A 19055-nucleotide genomic window follows, 5' to 3' on the forward strand; every position below is an offset into this window, starting at 1 on the left:
TGGTAGGTTCTGATTTTCACACAAATGGTTTGCCTCTTATTAAAACAGTAGTGAAACATGCTACTCATCCCTGCACATTCTGTGATATGTCTGATATATGCTCATAATCACGGTTTCAATAGCTCCTGATTTTATTATGTTTATTCCTACCTTGATACCTGCACTTCGACACTTTGAAACAGCATCTGGCACAGTTGACCGAGGTGGATCAATCATTGACAGGAGCCCAACAAAGCAAAGATTTGTGATTGGGAAGTTCATTGATTCTGTGTCAAATGGATATGAATCTGGAAATTCATCTTCAGGAAGATACAGATGACAAAAGCCTGCAACAAAATATGACTCAAATGAATAATGATGGAAGGTAAACTAGTTCTTGAGGCAACAGGAGTATTTTACTCTACAACACATTCTTGGATGTTATGCTAAGCTTCTAAATAATATTGTGTCTTATTATAAGGTACCCCTGGTAGCAGCTCTGGCTGGGCACCTAATATGGTGCTTCGTATTGGCCTATTTTCGCTGGCAAATAAGAAGCCGCAAAGTCATCTCTTGCGGCTTCTTATTGATCCAGGTGACATGGGAGATTTAAACTAAACAGAGATACTGGCAGCACCTGTACAACTATGTATCTCTGGAAGCAAAGGGCTCCCAGAACTGAAATTAATGTGGTTCAGCTCCGAAGACCCCTTACTTTAGACCGAAGGTAAATATATTTTTGTTTTATTAAAGGACCTGGTCCTTGAAGAAGTTTAAGTACTGTAAAAAAGCACATTCTTGGGACAGATTTCTCTTTTTTTCACTATTCATGGAAAAGTTTTCTTAAACATCTTTCTTTATTAACTGTTTAAATAGATAAAACAGTAATATATAAGGAGTACAGGCACACCAATATTTATCAAATGAAATAAAGTTTTCAACCCACACCACCAACAAACATCCCCATAGTGTATGTACAGGATGATGTAGCATAATTGTAAAACTTCCAAAATGTTGGTTGAGATACAGATGCAGCGGCCGTTATTCGAACATTTCACACGTTGTATACCTCGGAATACCCATGTCATGGCGCGTGATTTCTTCCAACCGTACCGCCTTAAGACGTGTGTTGACTCGTGTTTTTATCGAGTGCAGAAAATGGTATTTTAGTGTTCTGGTTTTTAAACACCTGCAAATTGACACAGTAGCACAGTACTGTACACATTGCAATTCATTCATTTCTGCCACGGATACGCGAATAATTGCACCCAAAGAAATCAGAATCCATGAAATTCAAACAAATCAACCGCGGTAAACACAGGTGTGCCTGGTGTAATTGGCGGCGTGAATTCCGCATGGAATACAGCAGCGCACACGAAAACGGCGCTGTGAAATGTTCGAATAACGGCCGCTGCATCTGTACACAGTAAATTAAAAATACTGACACATTTTATAGGTCACTAACATTCTACACAGAGCTGTACTTTGTTGAATATCATATGGAATGAAACAATGGAAGATCACAAACTGATGCCAGTGAGACCTGAAGCAGGTCTTTCAGTGCATTAAAGATGTGCACGTCCACTGTATAATGTATTTAGTAGAACAGAGGTGTGCTTTTACTGATTTAATTTGTGCTTATTTTTATTATTATACCGTGTGCTTAATCCCATAGATAAGACAATGCACCATTTTGAATGCCTAGTTTTACATAATACTGTATGTTATGTTATGATTTTGGCATTATCTGCCATTTGAACATTAGCATTCCTTTCTAATGTGTCTTGAAATACATTCTTACCTAGCACCCTCTCTCCCAGTCCTCCAAGTTCCATATATGCAGTTTGAAAGGATTCCTTCATTGTCTCTTCCAGAGGCTGCTCCTTGCCCCCAATCATAATAGTTGAGCATGTGTCTAAGATTCTCTCTGGTGCTCCTTTCATGACCAACAGGAACCTCTTATCATTGGGATCATCAGTCACATGTATAGATAGCTGTAAACAAACAGATAATTTACATTTATTCTGTTAATGACTCCGCATAACAAGGAAGGAACAAAAGGTAGAGAAATTATACTAGAAAGCTCCTAAATCTCACTGAAAGTCAGACTGTACCTGAAATTTATTTGTGGAATTAAAAGGTATTTCGGACACTTTTTGGTGCTGACTTCTAATGTTCATGACATCCCCCGTGATGATTTCAGAGAATTTTAAAAGGGCGGTTTCAGAAGCATCTCCCACCACAGTTTTCTGCAGGAAGAAAAAAAAAATTATCTTTGCGATATAATTATGTGTGGCTATCCCAACCTGCACTTAACTTCTACAATATTGAGCAAAAATATTTATTTCGTTCACATAAATGATTGCATGCAGTACTGTAAAAGGTCTGCAGGCAAAGTGCATAGAGAATGGGTATGTAATACATACCTTCATAACTGGGATGGTCTCCTGCCCTGCTTTAAATTCAGCGCGATTACAAAGAGATACAATCTTGCATAATGCATTCCAAGTTCCAGAGGTCTGTTCAAAAGAATGGTCTGAAAAAAGTTGTTTTTCACATCAATTAAAATAGAAAAGGATAACGATGCTTTATGTACTCTTACTCTTAGAATTACTTCACAATATTCATTAATGATAATATTTTGGACACTTTGGAAGAAGGGCTGGATAAGCAAAAAACGTTGCCAGCCATTACTAAACTGATATTGGCATATTTGAGTAAAGCTGGATATATATATATATATATATATATATATATATATATATATATATATATATATATATATATATATATGGGTATGCACCTTAACTCTGGCTGTGCTCAAAGCTGTGACCATGCAGCAAGCTTAAGCCTATAGGGAACCATGTTAAAAATGGTTTTTGAAGCAAAAAGTGTGCTCATTTGCATGTCATTTCCCAGAATCCCTTGCTGCAGTGGAAGTGCTGTGTGCTGGGTGATAATGGGGAAAGGCGGGGTTGCAGACCTGTCTAAGACATGCAGATGAGCATACAGTTGTATTTACATTTTTATATATATATATATATATATATATATATATATATATATATATATATATATATATATATATACACATAGGAGCAGGGTTCGCTCTGTGAACAGTATGTGCTATACAAGACATTGATATAGATAGATTATATTAGATATACATGAAAGTGTTGGGATGGCATTTGGAGAGGGTGTCCATCCATACAAAACTGGGGCAGTGCCATAAGAAATTATGTGGCTGCTGCCTCTTTCAAACATATTAGTTTTAATTCATTAAATTGTATGGCAAGTGGACATGGATACATTTTTTTTTCCAAAATTCGGATTTGGTTTGAAAATAAGAAACACGGGGCAGGGTTTTCACTATTGTGTTGGTTGGCAATGTTGGTATACTGTACATACGTGTTTGGTCTTCACTAGTATCAGCTGAATGGATATGATTATCAAACCAGAGATGGGCTACAGTCATCCTGTTTTGTGTAAGGGTTCCGGTCTTGTCAGAGCAGATAATAGATGTTGAGCCAAGTGTCTCCACAGCTTCCAGGTTCTTCACTAGACAATTTTTCTTTGCCATGCGTTTTGCTGTTAGAGAAAGAGTTACCTGAGGAACAAAGTTAGTCATGGTTAGGTCCATATATAAAAGATGTACCTTCCAGCACTGGACAACACCTTATGGTCCATTTAAGTGTCTTGTCATATAGCACATCTTAGTAAATATGCCCTAAATATTTTACACTGCTTTTTTACATTGTGCTGGTTGACTGGGTTGGGATAATATCTACACTGATTCCTTTCTTTAGTTAAGTTAAGTTAAGTTAGTTTAGTTTATTTAAGAGATACTTAGAGATGTAACTCTGCTTCTACAGCACATGTGTAGTACTCTTTATTAGCTAAGGGAGAATTCTAAAGTATTCCTTAAACTAACCGACTTTCATTGTCAGTTCTAGCAACCACTCACATGTTTACGTGACCAGGGGACAGGTAAGCTGAGCTTCAGCATTTAGTAGTCTATGTAAATGTGCAGTACAAACCTTTCTAACCCTTAGCATACGTGTTGATGTTTGAGATGGAGTAGGCAGGGACTGTGAAGAACTTTAAGTCCAATGTGTGCGCTGGCTGCATGTGAAGGAGTATTGTGTGTATGTTTCAATGTAAGCTGTGTATGTGTATTTCGGGAAGGTCTCAAGATGTGTGTATGCCACACTGAAAGCTGAAATAAATGTATTTTATTATAAAGCTTCTTGTTTGTACTAATTATTTCTATCATCAGGTGTATACAAGTGTATTGTACAGTAGCATGGCAGACAGATGTGCCAATATACATAGCACAAACCATAATGAGGATCTAGGAGCAGACTTACAGTTACAGTAGCTAGGAGTCCTTCGGGTACATTGGCAACAATGATCCCAATGAGAAAGATGATGGAGTTGAGAACTGTGTAGCCCATGGTCATAGCAATGATGAAGAAAATAACTCCAATAGACACAGCAACTCCTGCTACAATGTGGACAAAGTGCTCAATTTCAACTGCAATGGGTGTCTTCTCATTACCAACTCCAGAAGCCAGTGAAGCAATTCGACCTATGATTGTACGGTCACCGGTACTTATTACAATACCCCTAGCTACACCTAAAAGAGAAGAAAATAGATTGAAGGGACTCTGGTAAGATTGCTGTCTATATGAAGCCTTTAATTTGAGATATACTGTAAGCCTGAAATACAACATAACAAAAAAATCGCAGCGCACATATTTGTTGCGGCGTGCGCACCATGTGGAGCTGCAGGGCAGCTGTCTCCTGGCGCGATCTGCAGATTTGTTCTTGGCTGGCAATGGCCCCGTCACGTGAGTGGTTCTTGCCAATGAGGGTGAACCACTCACGGTCACGCCACCACCACGCCTCCTCTCCACCGGCTCCCTGCTATAATCACTATGCTGCTCGGCGGCAGCGCTGGGTGATGTCACAGAATAGCGCTGCCGCCTTGCAGCATTTGGTATAATTGAGCCTTTAGTCTTCTGCCATGGGAATCCTTCCAGCGCTGGAAGACACCTTACTCTACATGGATGGGCTGTAAGGTGTCTTCCAGTGCCAAAATGCCACAGGACAGACTCATAAATATTGCTTGTAATCTAGAGGTTTTTTTTTAATGTTTCTACCACACTGTGTGTGTTCTTTACACCTGGAATCTCAGCTTCGTTTTTTACCTTCCAGGCAAGTCGTTGAGTAAAATGCAATGTTCTTTGTTTCAAGGGGATTATCGTTGGTGAATTCATTAGATCGGGGCTGAGCCTCTGATTCTCCTGTGAGGGAGGAATTGTCCACCTGCAGATAAAGGCAAATATGTCTGTCACTTCAAATATAGGGATTTTAGAGTTGCATCTTTCCATGCTAATGGCATTCTGAGTTTAAACACTCCACAATAAACCTTTATGATAATAAGAATTAAATTCATAACAAAATTGTCCAGGACAAAAAAGATGGCAGGTTCAGCACCTGTATAGTATTAATACAAAAACAAACTCCCTTTTGTCCAAATGCGATGCAACATACTTTTTCAATAACTATAAAGTGAGTTTTTATTAATACAATTTAGCAGGTGCACCTATCTTCTCTTCTGTCCCAAAGCATTTATTTTATATTAAAAAGTCAATCACTCCAAAAGTAATGAAATATACCGATATAAATATATAGCACAATGGGATATAACATGCAATAGCCATTACTACTAGTTAACACATATTCACTAATAAGATCATGGCTACCACGCTTACTGGATATACCCCTAAGTTAGTTTTTTTAATGAGCTTGCTTGTGAGACACAGTAAATTATAACACCTTGCCTCCAAAGAAATAAAGGCAAATTGTTCACTGTCATACTGTAGGATAACATGTATTTGATATCAGCTCTTCGAGTTCCAGTTAAAAAACAAAACAAAAAGGTTTTACCACTAATTTATTGTGTCTTCTTTATGTTAGGAAATTTAGATATTGTTTCTTAAAAAAAGGTTATCTTGAAATGAAATATTCCTGCAACTTTATGGTGAAACGTTAATCACTAAAAAAAAAAAGATAGTTCTACCTTGTGTATTTTTATTTTCTGTCAAACACCCAAAATTTTCCTATTTTGCAAAGTTCAAATGTTTCACACATCTCTACTGCTGAGCAATAAATAGCAGGGCTCCTCCTTGCACGGAGGGGATTGTACTGGTTGAAATATCCTTTAGAACTGCCAATTACCTTACAACCTTGAGCGAACACAACCCTGAGATCGGCTGGGACTCGATCTCCTCCTTTAATGTCCACAAGGTCTCCTACTACCAACTCCGTCGCTAGAATTTCCGATTTTTCTCCATCTCGAGTTACAATCGCTTGCTGGAACAGTACAATACAAACATTTACAATCATTTAGAGGTGCTACAGTACATAACTCAATCTTTTAAAGAGGCAATCCAAGTGGCACTTTAAATAGAAATGTTTTAATATAGGCAGCCTTTGATTACTTTTATTGGAAACTAATTACCGAAGCTGCCAATTGATTTGTTCTCCCGTGATCAATCAACAAAGATCCTGCATTCCAGTGCTCACTAAATGGCCACCTTTCAGTTTCATATCAATCCATCGGTCAATGTAACTCAGCAGCTACAATGTGTTCTTATATTACTATGGTAACAGTATCTATTGTTACAGTTTGCAGCTCAAACTGCTGGGAACATTGGCAACAAATGATCAAACAGGAAAGTGTTATTCTGCTGGGGAGGTGTGTTAAAACCTTCTATAGAAAACAAAGGATGCTATTAAAACTCATTAAAATGGCATTGAGTACAATTTTAAAAAAATGTAGTAAGTATTATCTAATACTACAGAACTGATTTTTTATTTATTTTTTAAACACACACATGTCGGATATTGCATAGATTCTGAACCTGTCACTATAGCTATAAAATAATAGCTTTTAAGCATATAAAATAAGATCGCTCAGGCCATACTGTATATATCCTGTCACCACATTGACTTTTAATTTAAAAAACACACGTTGTGTTTATACTGTAACACTAGTGCTTTATAATAAAATATAATAGTATAATATTGTTTAAATAAAACATTACAATGTTATAACTAGATATTAAAATATTAAAATATGTTACAATGTTAAGTGGCAAGTACAGTAATGGTTCTGCATAATTCTAGGAATTCTTTACGTGATGCACCATAATTACACACGAATAAGGTGCCACAACCCTTATTAATATATACGTGATTCAGTTGTGTAGCAATGCACCATTTTAGCGGTATTTATTGACCACTTAAGACATTGAAATACTGTTTCAAAAGTGGTCTTGTTACTATTGCTTTTCTTCTTTATACCCTTATCCTATAAACTGCATAAATAATAAATAGTATTATAAAAAGTGCTATTTTATAGAAGGACTCCAAATCATTCAACATTAATTCACTTCCATGACAGATTAGGCCTGCTACAGATACATATAATTGTCAGAGATACATTACATTTAATGCACTTGCATCCAAACGCTGCAGTGTCATATTGTCCAAACAAGGGCTAGATAACGTATGCCAACTTGGTTCAGTGAATTCCACCAAAAATGTCATATATTGTATTTCATTGGTGTCCATGTAACTATTGAGTGTCTGAAAAGTAGCTCCAGTATGTAGATAATGCTAAACGAGTTCCAAACAAGAAGGTAGCAAAATGTTAGGAGATGAAACAATGCCACTCACCTGTGGAACCATCTTATTAAAGCTAGCCATGATGTTCGTGCTCTTAGCTTCCTGGAAATAAGCAAAGCAGCCAGTGAGGAAGACAACTGCTGCCAGGACAACACCCAGGTACAGCTGTGCCAAGAAAAAGTATTCAAGTCAACAAAGCAAACATCTGAAATAAAACATGTACGTTTCAAGAAAATCTGCTTAACTACTGAAGTAGCTCACCGCCTTTTGTTCTGGGGCAATTACATTCGCTTGCTGAACTTTGGCATATTAACTGAGCTTAACATGTGCAGGCTGTCAAAATCTTTGCCAACTCTTCAAGATCAGTAGATACAGTACATGTATACGGCACCTTTCAAAACCCGTAGTTCATGAATCCACTAGCACTATCTCCTGTGCCTGGAGCATCGTATAAAACAGATGTTTTTGCGATGCTGGTGGTATATATAAGTTTTACTATGTGGACATAGTTGAATATTTAATGCAGCTATACAGATTATTGGTGCATTCAGTCGTTAATGTGTAACATCCCTGCTGAAAACAATAGCTTCCATGTGTAGTACTCACACTCTTCCAGTTGAAAGGTTTAATTTTTGGGAGGGAATTATTAAGAACATTTGCATGTTACACAAGTCATTGCATGAAGTGCACACAAACTATTGACAAAGAGACATTCGTCTCTAATTAGCTTGATCTTTTTTGATGCTTACATTGTCCCTGGCTATGGTGGGGTCCTGAGAATACTGTATCCCATATGCAATCCAGCAGAGGATTGCGCCAGCCCACAAAAGGATGGAGAAGCCGCCAACCATCTGCTTAAGGAACTTGATAATTTCAGGAGTACCCTTTGGAGGTGTAAGTGAGTTGGGACCATCTCGAACCAGAACCTCTGCAGCTCTTGCACTGGTGAGACCCTAGAAGTACAAAATAAAGAATCACCTATGATAATCAATTTGAAAGGAATATGGTTGGCACGTGCTCCTTCCTGGGAACTAGACCTTTATTATATTGTTATAATATTGTACAAACAAAGTAGCAGTTCTATCTTAAACAAAGGACCATTTAGAATTGCTTATATCAAGACCAGATAACATTACATTCAGCCCCCACCAAGAAAAGAAGCAGTGGATATGTTTCCCCGTGATAAAAGTCATCTAGTAGATATAGGTGTTTTGAAAATCAGAGATTGAAGGTAGGAAGTAATTTTGCCGTGTAAGTCATGTCATGATATACAAAGTTCTAATTAAAAGTTCAGTGTACACAATTCGTGGCTTCCACGGCGAGCTACTGTTTGATTCGGTGTGCACGATAGTCCTTTCCATCACTCACTTTAAGAAGACTTGTTTCATACTTTAGTTCCACTTCTTCAATATCAAGTTTGTGGTCTTCCTGAAAGCCAGATGAAAGCAAATATATAAGTACAGTGCTAATAAGGTGGGCATTATTTTATATTAGGAACAATTTTAAACATTTACTACATAACTTTAAGCTGAGTAACAATGAAGACGGTTGCCTGCGACTATTGCCCTTACCAAACAATGCCATGAATCAATGCGCTAACCTTAACCGAGTTGTATTTAAATGCACCTGAAACCCATTCTACTGGAGAAATCATGCACTCAGACATTAAAAACGCATTCTTGAAATTGCTCATAATTACTTCAGTCCAAATGATAAGAAAGCACACACTACACTCCAGAGCAATACACAGAGCAAATACTAAAGCATATTGTTAATCCCTTGTCTGCCGGAGGGATCAGCAATGCATGGGCAATGAGTGTATTGCATGCACCTTTGGCAGCAAAGAGGTTAAATCTGAATGTTAAGCTCAGGATGGGAACGTCTTAATGAATATCCTGCAATGCTGAATAGGACTACGCATGGGTGGGTATGGTAAAGCTGACAAACTTGGTACACAAGGATGACCATAGTGGTCCTCTCTGTGCAATAGCTTCGAGTTGTTGTGAGATACAGGAGATGGAAAAAAGAAAAGAGTTATTCTGTTTTTCAAGATATTAGTTAATTCAAGTTGGAAGGTTATTTTTGATTGCCGGCACTAGCCACTTAACCCTAATGCAAAGCATAACTACAGAGACTTTGTAAGGTCATTCACTGTACAGTACGTGTGTGGGAGAGTGAAGTACAGAGAAAGAGGAAAACATCTTTAAAATGCTGCTAACTGGTCCCACCCCACTCCCCACTCACCTCTCGTTACTGTCTAGGCTGCTTTTGCATTTCAAGAGAGAATAGCTTTTTGTGTCTCTACTGTTAATTTTCACGCTAGGCTACCTGTTTCTAACTAATTTTATTTGCCACTTCCGCTCAACATCCATTGCAAACAGATAACGCGCTTACAAACACTGCATAAAATATTGTGTTTCTGTATTTCTGTCATACCCCATGAAGCCCCCTGAGACACTCTGAGAGGTTCGAAAGCCTGTAATATCAACTACTTGTTGGTCCAATAAAAGGTATGATGCTATCTACTCCCTCTCCCTCCTTTGTTACTACATGGAAGAAAAGGACCAACACGGCCACACTTAATTTTGTTAAAAGTGATACTAAACAAAATAGTTTTTCAAAATACTGGTGTAAAGCCTTTTTGCGTAACAAACTGGTACCCAGAAACTAAACTGTGCAGTCATCTAGCCTCTCATTCTTTCCGAGTATACGTTAAATAGAGGAAAACAAACTCCTACTGTCAATTATTGTGGGCTAAAGAAGAAAAGAGGTTACATTTCCATAAAATATTGGGTAAGGAAGATAGTTGTTGGGCGCGGAGAAATGGGAGTGAGATGCACACAGGAATATTAATACACAGATAGCTAATTGTACCACATTAGAAGCTAATGCAGTTCAATGTTCTAAAGCTGCATTAATTAGGAGGGCTTGGTTACTTATGGTAATGTAATAGGTGTATAGGACTTGTCTGTCACTAGGAGCAGTAGTATTATGCAAATTTAAAGCAGATTTTCCTGTGTGAATGTCCTCTTCTTCACCTTGTGAAAATGAACATGATTCAGTAACCCTGAAGTGATTCCAAGTACCAATGCACGCTTGGAGCATACCGATATTCTTCATTAAGAATGAGTGACTCACGCCAATAATTACAATCGCTCACACACAGACATCCATTGATGCCATCTAAGCACATTCAAAACCAGTGGGGAAGACTATCTACAGGGTTAATATTGTACAATTTTGTCTCTGAAGTTTGTGAATCAGGCTATATGAGTCAGGATTTTTTTGCAAAAAAAAACCACAAAAAAAGGCACGCTCTGCAAAAATATTTACCAAGCATTAAAATTAAGTGCGCCAGGTCACGTGGGAAAATTCTGCGTGAAAAAAAAAAAAAAATTCACGAAAATGTAATGAACAACCCCAGCCTAACCTGGCAAAGAATGTGTTGAGAGTTGGGGTATTGAAGTGTTAAGAAATATCCCATGTCTGTTTTCAGGGATGGTGTACTCTTTCTCTCTGGAGAACATTGCTGCTTCAATATATTGACACATAATTAAACAGAGATGGGACACGAGGTCTCTGCTTTAATTACTCCACCATATGTAACATTAGGGATATATAATTAGGCTTGCCCCGTTTAAGTTGTTATAATATGGGACGCCGAAATCCAGTATGAAAGAGCTGTGTAACGTCATAATGATCTGCAAATGCTGTGAGATGAATGGAATCTCCCACTTTGGTTTTTATCATCACTGCTCTTGGCTGCGCAAAGCCGCACACTATCAGCTAACATGTACAGTAGCAGTGGGAGAAAAAGTAACGTCTATGGGTGGGTGTCATCGTACCCATGACATACAGGCAACCCTATACTGTACATAATCATACGTTAACTTGTAATTAAATAATACATTGGCTATGTGAAAATTCAACTGTGGATTTTTCTCAGCCAGTCATATTAGTTAGCAGTTGTGCTATGAACCACAGCTATTGCCCGACCGGCCCATTCAGTCTGACTAAAAGAAAAGCTGTACAGTGAGTACTAGCAATGAGCGGAGGCTGGACCCTTTTTTTAACATAGGTTTAAACAGTAAGTAAAGTAAGTCAAGCTAAAGGGAAGTCTTGTGAGGTCTTAAAAGCTCGTGTAGAATCAACTGTAATATAGGGAGAAGGAGCGACTCAGTGAGTAAAAACACTGTGTAAATAATGCTACCAAGTTTGAATCAGGGGAAACTGATCAGTGTGGGTTCCTTGTGACCGTGGGCAAATCACTTTATCTCCCTGTGCCTCAGGCACCAAATCATAGATTATAAAATAATCTGGGCAGGGACCTGTGCCTGTAACATTCCTATGTGCTGCGTACCTTGTACTTTACTGTAATTGGCAAGTGCTTTGAGTCCCATTGGGAGAAAGCGCTATATGAAATAATGTTATACAGTCCATTAAAAGTGATCAACTATTCAATGGGAATTCACTCACCAGTTCAAGTTCTTGCTTAAGTTGATCTACTTTTTTGTCCTTTTTCTTAGTGATTTGCTTCTTTAGATTCTTATACTTCTCTTTTCCATTTTCCTTGTCTGGATTTTCAATGTCTGTTGCCCCATTGATATCCACAGAGTAAACATCAGGTTGTTGCTTAAAAATAAGTAGTTAGAAGAATTACATTTTAGGGAAAGAAGAAATAATCAACCTGGGGGACAAGTAGGACAATTTGCAATTGGATAATAGACCTAAACCTATTCCTGCAGGAGAGGGGGAGAGAGGGGGAGAGAAGGGGAGAGACGGGGAGAGAGAGGGGGAGAGAGAGAGAGAGAGAGAGAGAGAGAGAGAGAGAGAGAGAGAGAGAGAGAGAGAGAGAGAGAGAGAGAGAGAGAAAGAGAAAGAGAGAAAGAGAGATACTGTATGTGCAAGAAAAAAAGAGCACAGCTGAGGTATTGGCAGCTCAATAGCTGATACTATACACCTCATACATAAACCTTGGCCCCCTGCAGACGCACTTACCAGAACACCCTGCTACTGTCTCTATACGTTCTTCCTATTTACCACTTAGATTGAATTCTCTTTGGGGCAGGGATTCCTTTCTCCTAATGTTACTTTTATGTCTGAAGCGCTTATTCCCGTTATGTGCTATATTATATCACGCGTATTCCTGCTGTGAAGCACATATGTACACATATGGCATTATATATATAAAGAAATACATACATACATACATGCTAATTGATGCCATTTAAAGATACTTTGCATATCCAAATTAGCATCTCTCTCTCCTCTCTGGAATCTAGAGGGGAATAATGCCACTTTTACTGTAGGTATGACAGGCATTAGGGGAGCCATGTTATTTGAAGCGAACACAAGGTGTTGCTAATTTAACCTAATGTTAAGCCTATGCTAATGTTAAGCCTATGCTCTTTGATAAAGCGCCCTGTGCGTGAAACATGTTAGATAATCTGTCAGGATTTTTGTCACAATGTTTTTAATGTAATACATTTTTATATTGGCCCTCTGTCCCTTCTTTCCAGCTGTGCTCCGGATTTTCTATTATTGAATAACCCTTGCTGCGTATACTAATGTGTTAAACCACAGCAGTTATTTTTGCATATTATTATTACCTTTGTGGATTTTCATTAAACTCAGGGAAAATAAAATCCATTACTAATGTAGGTAACCTGACGTTATTTGCTCTGAGTGAATGGAGCTTAGTGTATCCTGGCCTGGCTAATTTGCAGAGATGGTACTGAACCATTTAGGGGTCCTCGTTAGGTATAGAGTATATTAATTGTAATCCTCAATTTAATTTGGACACTCAAAATGTTAAGAAAAAGTCAAAATTGCAATTGTGAAAATAGAAAATACAGCTGCAGGACCACCACTGCTTGCTCTACATGTAAGCAGAGAGATTGATGATAACTGTAACAGCACAAGCCACTGCATGGATATTTTTACACCATTTATAGATATCAATCCTCACAAGCCCTTGATTAAATCATACGACATAATGGAAGCTGAACATTACTGCTAGAGATTTGGAAGCTTACACATTAGATCATCCAGGTTGAAATATTTCAAACACACTTCTTTATGTTTGACACCAGGATGTTCCATGCTTATTTGTCTGCTTTTTAATATCTTCCCTGCAAAAAAATAGTACTTTATACTATTATCACTAAAAGGTACTGTATCATTCAGAATTGCTTCAATGTTCTTAGGTGTTGCCTAAGCACTATAGTTGCTGAATGACCAGTTAATGTGTTTCCAACATTTACTGTATCTACAGTGATTAGATTAATATTGTTACTTATGATAATGGAAGTTAAAGATGACCGATGATTTGGTAAGTAGAGATGGGTTAATATTCAAATATTTTTTCTGAATATTCTCTAATTTCCAAATAGTCTTTCACATTCTTCAGAATTTTTAAATATCTCCAATTTTTTTCATCCTTTTTATTATTATTATTATTATTATTATTATTATTATTATTATCATATGTAACCATTTCAAATATTCTTTTAATTTTAAATTATTTTTTATATATATTTTCTGATTTTCTAAAAAAAAATATTTTTGGGGTGGAATTTGATTATATTCAAATTTGTGATTTTTTTTGGAAACTTCAACAAATACTGTATATGAATATTGAAAAACGTGAAAAATTGATTTTTTTTTTTTGTTGAAAAATTTGAATTAAAAAAAAAAATCTCTACTGGTAAGAAGCTACGGAAATTAAAATGAACCTAGAACCACACTAGAATTGACTAGCAATGTTGGGACATAGCCATGTACTTTACTTCTCTTCTAAATGTTGGATAGAAATTGTGTTTTTCCTCTATTGTGGCAAATGTGTGCATATCTATATAATATATATTATTTTTTGGCCAACTTTAATGCAAAAATAAGATTACTGTAATTTCATGTAAGCAGTTTATGATGCTATGGCAGCCTGTGGATCAAATCTGGCACCAAAGGGTCTCTGAATGACCCGCGGATCATTTGTTCGTGCTAATTTCAGTACATTTGTTCAAGCAGCTTAGGGCAATATTTCACACATACGTTTACAATAAGATAAACAAAATATATACAGTAGTACCGATGTTATAAATAGCAGCAAAGTATTCACACAGCTATTATTTAATTAAATTCTAAGAATACATATACATACACACATATACATATATATATTATATATATATAGACACACATTTAAATTACAGTACTCTGACCCTTTTACTCATAAATGTTTTCTGATCCAGTCTCTTTGGAAAACTGGTTGCAAAGCACTGTGTCATGGCAATGGATTTTCTAAACATACTGTATACTTTACAGCAGAAGAAGCAACAGTTTGGATTTACATTATTGCTGCACATGCTGGTTTTAACTTACTAATATATTATTCTTATAATTTTTGTTGTGCTGACTGTATCCGAGCACAGACTGCGCTGAGGATTTTATGACCTAATTCAGGGGCCACCAGTTTATCATTGAGTACATATTTCCAACTGAGTTTTGAAGCTATTGACTTCAAACAGAACCCACAGCAGTGCAGTTCTGAACAGTACATGAGAAGAGTTCTAACTCTAACACGTTAAGGTATATAAAGTACTGTAGCTTAAAAACGTCATAACATCTAGCTTACAGTGGAGTTAACAAGGAAATGCATGAACTCTTTCTGTCCAGGCTGTGCTTGCTGCAGAACTATGTGCTAACATCCACACTTATAAATTATTGTAAAGGGAAAAATTACACTGGAATTTGGAAAAACAGTGATGTAGGATGTTTTTTTTTAGCAAGTAAAACAATATGAAGAACAGCACGTTTGTGAGTGCTGTTAGGTGAAGCAGCTATAAGGCTTCGGTGTATATGGAACTCTAATGTGGTACATGTAAATATGTAGAAAATATGCTTGTCTTTACAGTTCATTCACTTTAAATTCTGGTAATAGCATCAGACTTACCTCAAGACCCATTGTTATTTTCTTTTGGGATCAGGAATATGCTGTGTTCTAAGAAAAAAAAAACCCCTAAGGATCACAAAAGGAATAAAAAATACCAAACCAGAAGAGAAATGTCTAGACTAGCTTGTTCAAATGCAAGAGCTTGTAGAGGTTGAGGCTGCCCCAACAATGAGCCAATGTTAGCTGCAATCCTCCCTGCACCTTGACATCTTCAGCTAGCACAGGTAAGCCTTCCAAAGCCCTGTGAAGGAGGCTGAGACTGCTGGTCCTATTTCTAGTCCATTGCAACTCCTCCCTAACTAGAGTACTCACCTTCCAAGCCCTGCCCAGTGCCTTTACCTGGGCAGGTGGAAAAGTACAACAAAAGGAGGTCTTCACTGAAACAATCTCTGCTTACTTATGTCACTGCATGACAACTCCGCCCTTACTGCAATAAACTTGTTTTCCCTTATTTGTTTCAATCAGAATGTTAAAGCAATAGGCCACACCTTGTTGATAAAAGATGCTCTATACTCTTTCGTTTGCCCTACAAACCAACATTAATTACCACAATAGCACAATAATCACCACATTCCAAACATTAGGGGGTTATCACTTTACTGGTGTTTGAAGAGGGCAAGATGGTTCAAGGGGTGAACAACAGAATATATTATTATTATTACTATTATTATTATTATTATTATTATTATTATAGCATTTGCTAATAAGAACTACAGATGTAGCCAACATTATTGCAACCGACGATGCGCCAGCGGAGAAGAGGCCATTGTTTCAATCAGCCACACATGAGAATGGGGATTGGCTATCGTGCTATTTCCCCCATGAAAGCGTGCCATGGATTTCCCATTTGCTAAATCTGTATATAGTCACACTAAGGTTTCTTCTATATTCCAACATACTACCTTTAGGAGGAGCCCAAAATACTGTCCTTACAAACAAGTTATTATCTATATATACACACATGGACACTCATAAAGTAAGAACATGTACCTACTGTAGGAACAAATCTCCGATAATTTTACATCATCATTGCACATTGCTTGTTAGTACTGTAAGTATAAATAGTAACTGGTATTGCAGTTTCAGCATCTAGCCAACAGGCAGGGGAGCTGTATGACCAGCAATATTCTGAGGCAAGGCAATGTCACCTGCTTTCTATTTTACATTTGAAATAATCTAGTGGCCTGATTTTGTATTTTATAGTTGTCCTTTTTCTGTTGTTATATTACAATATTGTTTTGGGGAATAGAAGTTAGAACTTTTAACAATACACTGCATCTGAGCTTATTCTGTACTGTTTAATGGATGAAAACACAGTTGTTGTTTTTTTTTTTTATATATATATTTATTTATAAAATATTTTACCAGGAAGTAATACATTGAGAGTTACTTCTCGTTTTCAAGTATGTCCTGGGCACAGAGTTAAGATGCAAGATACATTAGGTCAACAGGGTTATTCATTATGTACTGTATGAAGACATTGCATGAATTGGGAATTGAAATGAAGTTGTAGACATTTGCAATCTTTGGGCGAAATAATTTTTTCCCACAAAACAGTCTGCAAATCCCATTGGAAGACATTCAGACAACTGGGACTATTTGACGTTCGCTCCCACGGCCCTTTATAAAGTGCTATTTTTGCGAAATGATGGTGAAAGTTGCAAAACGTTGTAGTGATCTGGCACAAATGTTGCATTATCTCACATTTCTGAGCAATGTACAGTACACTATCGCAATGTTTTTTTGTAAACAATGCTAAAATAAGGAAACATTTTGAAAATGCTACTAAGCAGATTAGAAGACATTCACACCACCCTAATAAGCTGTTATCTTAAATTTACCACTAAAATGTTTACATTTTCATACAGATCATTGACCAATTCCCAATAGCGCCAAGTATCTCTCTATCATTTTTGCAGCACTTAACTTTAAATTGTCCACATTGTTGCATAACAAAAGTTAGCATTTTCTACCTTGATGATCAATATTAAGAAAAATTATCTACACGTATTCACACACTTGACAACGTCTATTTACTGCTGAAATATACAAGCTGCAAAACTGGGTCACAACTAAAGCAACAAAAAAAAACAGCACAGGATTGAAAACAGAAAGGGATTCCCATTGAAATCAATAAGATTTTCTTCTTTGATCAATCTACAGAAGTTTTTTTTTTACACTGGTTTAACTCAAGTCTTGCAGCTGGAAGACAAACAAAAGACAACCCTCCTCTCCTAACTGCAGAACGATGGTTCAACCAGACCAAAATAACTGCATCCTGTTTACCAAAGCAAAGATTCCATCGCATCTTTAATGAATCTGATTTTATCTGAGCTTTTTTGCCGCCGGAAGCCTTTAATACATAGCACCCCCTAATACATAACCCCCATTTATGTAACAAAGGAAAAAAAATCCCTATGGGGCCCATGTACTAATATTTAATTTTGCATTCTTTTGTGCGTCACAATTTCAATGCTACAAACCTTGTGCATGGTATGTATGAACACTTCATGAATATGACGCATAAAGTGTTATTTAAAATGATGTTGGCCGCATCCCTTGTGTTAAATGCCTGATTGACACAATTTATATTAAAATATAATGTAGTGTATTTTTTTTTTTTAATGTATAACCAGTATTAGTAAATATTATACATTTTTGGGTTGATACATAGCAACTTAATTCTGAGCTAACATTATGAAGAGTCTTGTTAGGGTTTACGCCAAGCTGAACTTGGCAGACGATTTTGACGCAGTTTTGTAGTACCCAGAAAAGTATAGTTTCAGCAAAACGAGTTAAGAGGGAATTATGTTACATCAACAATTGCAGTGCTCCGTGGTTTCGATAGTCACTAAAGTGGCCTGGGAGAAAAAGCATAGTGTATTGTGCATGAACAATGTGCTATCCTTCACAACATTTTTAGCATCAGTGGGTTTCTTTTTAACAACATGTGCCAAAGAACAATTGTGAAATACAGACGTGAAGTGACGGTAAATTTAAGAAATTACTCCGAAGCTGAATTTGTTAAATATTAACTAAGGCTACTGAAGGGAGAATAAAATTAAATGAACCATCTTGTTATCAGCAATTTACTTGTACCGATCAAGATAGTGAACAAGTTTCTTTATAAAGGCTTCTTTTTGCAGAGCTATATCCACCAGCTTTACTGGAAGAGCCAGTCTCTCTGCATTTCTACAGTGTCGTCACGACTAATGACAGCACCTCTCTCATGTACACCTGCAGCACATGCTCTGCCTGGTCCCAGGTGGATATTCAGCACCCTCAGTAATCTGTGTAAAACTCATGTTCTGGCTTTTAAAGCAGTAATCCTGGTTGTACAGTTTTTTTACAGTCATATTTAGCACAGCATGGGATTCAAGCTATTTTTAACTCCTGCTCCCCCTCACCGTTTCCCCAGATAGTCACCGAT

At 37.1% G+C, this 19055-nt stretch overlaps 1 protein-coding gene across 1 annotated transcript in view; it reads right to left on the minus strand.

Annotated features, from left to right (window-relative positions):
* Positions 1–15886, minus strand: part of ATP12A (ATPase H+/K+ transporting non-gastric alpha2 subunit) — a 29198-nt gene extending 13312 nt beyond the window's left edge. Inside the window, exons 1-13 of the mRNA XM_075603397.1 lie at positions 15626–15886; positions 12151–12306; positions 9043–9102; positions 8424–8627; positions 7726–7839; positions 6223–6357; positions 5190–5307; positions 4347–4615; positions 3388–3586; positions 2406–2515; positions 2094–2228; positions 1781–1973; positions 151–326 (exon numbers count right to left, since the gene is read on the minus strand). Coding sequence (XP_075459512.1) covers positions 151–326; positions 1781–1973; positions 2094–2228; positions 2406–2515; positions 3388–3586; positions 4347–4615; positions 5190–5307; positions 6223–6357; positions 7726–7839; positions 8424–8627; positions 9043–9102; positions 12151–12306; positions 15626–15637 — 1881 coding nt within the window. The 5' untranslated portion in view covers positions 15638–15886. The remainder of the gene's footprint in view (positions 1–150; positions 327–1780; positions 1974–2093; positions 2229–2405; positions 2516–3387; positions 3587–4346; positions 4616–5189; positions 5308–6222; positions 6358–7725; positions 7840–8423; positions 8628–9042; positions 9103–12150; positions 12307–15625) is intronic.
* Between the last annotated feature and the right edge of the window lie 3169 nt (positions 15887–19055).

The sequence above is a fragment of the Ascaphus truei genome, chromosome 6, assembly GCF_040206685.1.
Source record: "Ascaphus truei isolate aAscTru1 chromosome 6, aAscTru1.hap1, whole genome shotgun sequence".
Classification (NCBI taxonomy): domain Eukaryota; kingdom Metazoa; phylum Chordata; class Amphibia; order Anura; family Ascaphidae; genus Ascaphus; species Ascaphus truei.